The sequence below is a fragment of the Lathyrus oleraceus genome, chromosome 5, assembly GCF_024323335.1.
Source record: "Lathyrus oleraceus cultivar Zhongwan6 chromosome 5, CAAS_Psat_ZW6_1.0, whole genome shotgun sequence".
Taxonomy (NCBI): Eukaryota; Viridiplantae; Streptophyta; class Magnoliopsida; order Fabales; family Fabaceae; genus Lathyrus; species Lathyrus oleraceus.
In genome coordinates this window covers 458,041,451-458,047,955 of record NC_066583.1, presented here as the reverse complement: position 1 = coordinate 458,047,955, position 6,505 = coordinate 458,041,451, and the positions used below count along the sequence as shown (strand labels likewise).

At 33.7% G+C, this 6,505-nt stretch overlaps 1 protein-coding gene across 1 annotated transcript; it reads left to right on the top strand.

Annotated features, from left to right (window-relative positions):
* Positions 1-316: 316 nt before the first annotated feature.
* Positions 317-4,399, top strand: LOC127085407 (galactoside 2-alpha-L-fucosyltransferase-like). The gene is made up of 2 exons (XM_051025921.1): positions 317-746; positions 2,737-4,399. Exons 1-2 carry the CDS (start codon positions 491-493, stop codon positions 4,173-4,175), a joined length of 1,695 nt encoding a protein of 564 aa, XP_050881878.1. The 5' UTR covers positions 317-490; the 3' UTR covers positions 4,176-4,399.
* Positions 4,400-6,505: the final 2,106 nt, after the last annotated feature.

Below are 6,505 nucleotides of genomic sequence, written 5' to 3'. Positions count from 1 at the left end.
ATATTTTGTATTTTTTAATTATAAATAAATAAAAGTTAAAGAAAATTAAAATGTATATAATTCTCTCTCATCTTTAAATAATAATTTTTTTTTTATTGTTTTTTAACTATTAAATTAATCTAATAATATATAATTGCATATGAGAGAGTATAAGAAAAATATTTGGAGACTATCCAATTCTCATTTTTCAAATAAAGAAAAAAGACTACGCAGTATTACCTTTAATCTCTTTAAAATAATATTATAATTTGATAATATAAAATATTTTGATTATCTAAATATAATACTTTTATGGATTTGTTTATGATTGTCAAAGAACATTAAGTACTAGTTACTATTCTCTAAAATTTTCCTACATATTATTTTACAAGCCGTTAAATGCGTTTTCCCCATCAATCCACGGATCTAAATTCAAGGAATCCATCACCCTATCAGATGCAGTGATGGTGCTGCTGCAGTAAGACCGTGTTTGGTTCAATTCAATCGTCAAATGCAAGAATCAATTCATCCACCAACCAACATGAAGAGAATCCATAGTAGGAATCACCACGACCAAGAACTTCTACCGGATTCGCACTCTCGTTCTCCTTCAATTTCCAACCGAAAATGTTCCCTTGCCACTTCCATTCCCTTATTCGCCTCTCTCTTTCTCATTACTCTCTCCCTCTTCTCTCTCTCCTTCATTCTTCCGTTTTCTCCATCAACAACAACATCTACTGCTATCACCAGTACTACTCAACATCAAGGTTCTTATTTTCTTTTCTTGTGATTTACTCTTACTTCACTTAATGTACCTTTCTATTAGATCTTATTTTGTGATTTTATTTAATTAATTAAGATGTTGATTTTCGGTTACTGTTGGTTTAGGTGCTCTGATTGCTGTTCATTCTATTCTGTTTCATTTTTGGGGGGTTGGATTGACATTAGTTGTTAGTTGTTAGGTTAGTATTTTTGATTTGTGATTCTGTTTAAATTTATGTAAAGCTGCTTTCAATTTGGTTCGCACTTTTAACCTTGATAGATTGTAAGTTTTTTTTGTTGTTGTTGTATTGAAGACTCTTGATCCTCCCTCTGGTCATAGTAATCTCAAGTTAGAGATGAGTAAGGGGATGCATTTTTTCCACCCAAAACCAGTGTTGTATATGTCAGAGGAGAGTGAGGATGCAAAGCTTGATGCGATGCAGTGGAGTGAAAAGTGATGTTTGAATGAGAAGGGATTTGAATACCTATGAAATGACGCTCTTCCTTCTTTAAATAGGAGAAGCAGTTCACAACTGAACGCGTGAGGTTAGGCGTGGATTGCGGTCAGCCTTCCGATTGATCTGGACGATGATTAGCAGAGTACTTGCGCAAGGGATTGCTTGTTCAGTGGAGAAAGAGAGTCCACTTGTTCTGGTTTAATGTTTCGCTGCTTTCATTACCGGGCCTTCGCTTTTTGGGCCTTGTAAATGGCCTAGAACACTGCCATTCCGGCTGTTCTACGACACTGTCATAGTGGATTATGGCAGAAAAAACTGCAATATTGGCTGATATTTACAATTGCAGCGAGTCCAAAAACCGCCACTGATATCCGTCATGGCCGATATTTGATAACACTAGAAAAAAAAAACACCAGTTTTGTGCATTCTGGAAGTGCACAAATTATGCTACCCGGAAATATACTTTCGGATCCATGTGCAGTTTTTAAGAAATGTGGAGTGGAAAAAGTTGATTCTGTAAGTAATAGTCTAGTCAAAGATAGTTCCAATCACAAATCGAACTCAGATTTTTCTGGTCCATCTGATCTTAACTGAACCCGTTAACAGTTTAGTCCAACTAGGTTTTTTACACTGACCTAGGTAATAAATCAATTTAGTTACTTTTTTATGACAATTGAAATTCTTAGTCATCTTTTATTAATTTATACCCTTTATATTTAATTTTTCTTTTGCAACAAATTTTCAGTGTTATGAATAATAGTTAAATATGTAATTGAAAAAATAGATAATAGAACCTTGAATTTTGAAATAACAATTTTTTTCTTAGAAAATAGACAAAAGAGATGGAGTACATATATGTCTGTGTAGAATGGCTTTTTGGATACCTGAATTGTTGAGTACTAAATTAGGTTGTTAGTTTTTGGTTACTAGTTCACATGTTCTTATTGCTTCCCTTTCTATTTTATGCATTTTTTGGTTTTCTCTTAGTTTTCTTCACATAATATATTTGCATTGCATAAACTAACGGACATTACAGACAAGACTGGACATTAGGTATTCTATTGATTATAACAACAAGATATAAAAGCGAAAACTTAGAGAACAAATGGCTAGCTTAGGTTTTCCATGAAGTTTTCAATTTTGGCATTTGGTTCTCATCCTTGCTTGCATTTTTGGTACGTTTGGGTAAATAGTTAGTGCTCTGTTATATAATAGCTTGTATATAAGCTATTTTATAGTCAAAGTAGGAATGTGATTTAACAATTTTCATATAAGTTGTAAGTTGTTTTCATAAGATATCCTAAAAAAAACTTGTTGAAATAAGCTGAAAAAGTAGCTTGATCTGTAATAAGCTTTTCTTTAAAGCTCCTCCAAACTCTTACTCAAGTGTTTTTCATAGAAAGTCCAAATAAACATTAGTAAGCTCTTTACATTTTGCTTTTTATTTTTACTTTCTGTTTATGAATGAACTGATTTTCTTAATTTTGTATATTTTTTGGTCTAATAATGAACGAATTTCACATTCTTTGGTTCTTAGGTTTGAACAGTGATCCCTCTGATTCTGTTAAGTTTATAAAAGATAAACTACTAGGTGGACTTCTAGCAGCTGGCTTTGACGATGGGTCATGTCTCAGCAGGTATCATTCAGTTAAAGGACTATCAGGAAATCCCTCCTCTTACCTCATCTCCAGATTAAGAAAATATGAAGCTCTCCACAAAAAATGCGGACCTTATACTGAATCCTACAATAAAACGGTGAAAGATCTCAGTTCAGGTCAGTTAAGCGAGTCCTCGGATTGTAAATACGTGGTTTGGATTTCATTTAGTGGTTTAGGGAACCGGATATTGACCTTGGCTTCTGCATTTCTTTATGCTCTCCTCACAAACCGTGTTCTTTTGGTTGATCATGGAGTTGATATGGCTGATCTCTTCTGCGAACCAATTCCAGATGTTTCATGGTTTCTCCCTCCCGATTTCCCTCTCAACAGTCAGTTTCACGGTTTCAATCAGAAGTCTGATCAATGTCATGGAAAAATGCTGAAAAATAAATCAGTCACAAATTCGAAAGTGCCTTCTTCTGTCTACCTTCATTTGGTACATGATTACGATGATGAGGATAAGCTATTCTTCTGCGATGAAGAACAAAATTTTCTGCAGAAAGTACCTTGGTTATTGATGAAAACGGATACTTACTTTATTCCATCGCTATTCTTGATGTCGTCTTTCGATCAGGAGCTCAGTAATCTCTTTCCAAACAAGGAGAAAGTCTTCCATTTCTTAGGCAGGTATTTGTTCCACCCTACAAACAAAGTTTGGGGTTTTGTTACTAGATACTATGAAGCTTATTTAGCTAATGTTGATGAAAGAGTCGGCATCCAGATTAGGGTGTTCGACACTAGACCCGGTCCATTTCAATATGTATTGGATCAAATCCTTGCTTGTACTTTGAAGGAAAATCTCTTGCCTGATGTTGACAAGAAGCATGGTATTACTGGTTCATTCGGAAGATCAAAGTCGAAAGCAGTACTAATGACATCCTTAAGCTCCGGCTATTTCGAAAAAATAAGAGACATGTATTGGGAATATCCAACTCTGACAGGAGAAGTTATCGGTGTATACCAACCAAGCCATGAGGGATATCAGCAAACCGAGAAGCAAATACACAACCAAAAAGCTTGGGCGGAAATGTATTTATTGAGTTTAACCGATGTGTTGGTGACTAGCTCCTGGTCTACTTTCGGCTACGTGGCACAGGGGCTTGGAGGTTTGAAACCTTGGATACTATACAAACCTGAGAATGAAACAGCTCATGATCCCCCTTGTCGACGTGCAATGTCGATGGAGCCGTGTTTTCATGCTCCTCCTTTATATGATTGCAAGGCTAAGAGAGGAGCTGATACAGGTGCAGTTGTTCCACATGTAAGACATTGTGAGGATATGAATTGGGGTCTTAAAATTGTAGACAATCATGGTTAGCTAGTTATTGAATTCATGTATTAAACACCCCTAGTTAATTGTATGATAAGTTTTGGTAGTTGATTTCAAAAAATTTATAGTTCTCTATAGAAACCATAGACATAATTGCCATCACAAATTTTCGGTTATTGAGTGTAATGGTATATACAGTTAGCTTTCTTTCATTTTGATATTGCTGTTGGTGGTTTCAGTTACATTTGGTATACAGAGTTAGCTTTCTTTCATTTTGATAGTTGCAGTTACATTCTGTTGAAATAACTCTTAAGTTTTGTCTCATTTTAAATGAGCCAAATTCAGAGTTGAGGTGGAAGCCTTTATTTATTTTGACAAGATTTTCTTTTTAAATGAGCCAAATTCTGAGTTGAGCTGGAGGGTTGACAACATTATGATCAAAGATTTCTTATTAAAATCTGATTTCAATTATCATTAAGAGATCACTCCAATTCTAGACCATCACAATAATGAATTTTATTGGATTTTAACAACAAATTGGATTCCAATGGAGTAGCAATGATATACTTTTACTAATACAATATCATTTTCTGCAAAGTAAGTATATTATGATTTAATTCAGTAAATATTTTCTGCAAAGTAAATTCGGTTTTTACAACCTTTAATGTAACAATAAAATTATCATTTTATAAGATAAAATTAAGTATTAAATACCCTTATAAGTTGGTCCCAAACTCAAAGTAAGGGAGGCCTAATGTTTTGTATTACATATTATCACAATTTGAAAAAAAACAAGTATGATTCTCATCCCGTATATTTCCACATAATACTATTAAAGTCAATTTGGAGAAAAGAATCTCATTTTTTATTGGAATAGTGAGAACCAATTCATAACACCACATACTCTTGCAAGCCTATGAAATCTTAACCAAATCTTAAAAAAAACGTTAAATTTAAAACGAATCTCCTTAATAAATCCCAACCTTCAAAGAAAATATTTGAATCTATCCAATAATGGAAAAATAATGAGATAGAAGATGAAAGAAATAGTTTGCAAGTATTCAAGATTTAAAACTCTTTTGAAAATGAAAGAACAAGTGGTTTGTGAGTCTTTAAATCATCAATGGAAGTGTACGTTTTCAAACATTCTGAATGATTTTGAGAGAGAAAAATGATTTATAGATGTTGGAGATGAAGCATAAAAATTAGTGAAAAATCATGTTTGATTCGAGTCATGAACACTTGGGTGATTTGAGTCAAGAGGCAAGTAATGTGGAACAAGATCGACACTAAATGAGAAACTCATTTTGTTGTGATTCGAGTCAAGAGTAACCTGTGATTCAAATCAAGCAAATTTTAAATCATGAAGAAGCCATGATTCGACTAAAACAAAACACTAGCTGACATGAACTCTATGATTCAACTCAGGTAGAAGTTATGATTCAAGTCACAGAAATTCATGATTCGAATCATGTGTAAGTTGTGATTTTACTCACATACTTACAAAAACTCTTATTTTTCCCTATGTTTTTATTTGATTTGACTCATAGGATGTGTGATTCGAATCACACACCTAAAATCAAGTTCTTAAAGGTATTTTGAGTTTTTACTTGTGACATGACTTGAACCATCATCATATATGGTTCTTGTTCCAAAAACTCGACTAATTTACTTAAAACATAATGTTCATATTCAAACAAAAATTGTTTTGAATTATGCATTCTAAACGTATATAGATTTTAAACTTAATCCATGAATATGTGCAATTAAAGATGAGACTCAAAGATATGCGACTAAAACCATAATAAAGCTTAAGACACAAGAAACAAAACCACACATAGTTTCCCCCCTTAATATATCAGAGACATGAAACTTCACAATTGCTTACAAATTTCATAGTAGAGATCATCTCTAGGCTCCACCAAAGCCGACATATGTTTGTGTAGTATTCACATATGGGTCATCTAACAACTGAGGAAGTAGAGTTGGGCTCATCCTAGAGAGAGAAGTTGAACTAACCGTTGAGGTATCTCAATGTTTTAAATTTCCTACTACTAATAGTCAAGCCGAGTATGAATGAGTTATCACCAGGCTTAGTATATCCGCCAAGATGGGGGTAGAAAGCATCAAGCTAATGACAAACTTTCAGCTCATAATGTTGTAGACTAAAGCAGAATGCCAGACTAAAGAACCAATGTTGCAAAGATATGTTTTCCTAGCAAGAGAGAAACTGGAGAAATTTAAAACATTAGAGATAGGACACGCCTCAAGAGAGAATAACACCAGAGAAAACATCATGTCTAAGTTGGTCAGCACCAGATCGTTCAGAGTAAATCATCCATTCATTCAAGAAAATCTAAGAAGTATCATCATAGAGA

Coding starts and splice junctions, on each gene's coding strand:
- LOC127085407 (XM_051025921.1), top strand. CDS start 491: ATGCAAGAATCAATTCATCCACCAACCAACATGAAGAGAATCCATAGT. Junction 747..2,736: donor CAGTACTACTCAACATCAAG/GTTCTTATTTTC, acceptor TTTGGTTCTTAG/GTTTGAACAGTGATCCCTCT.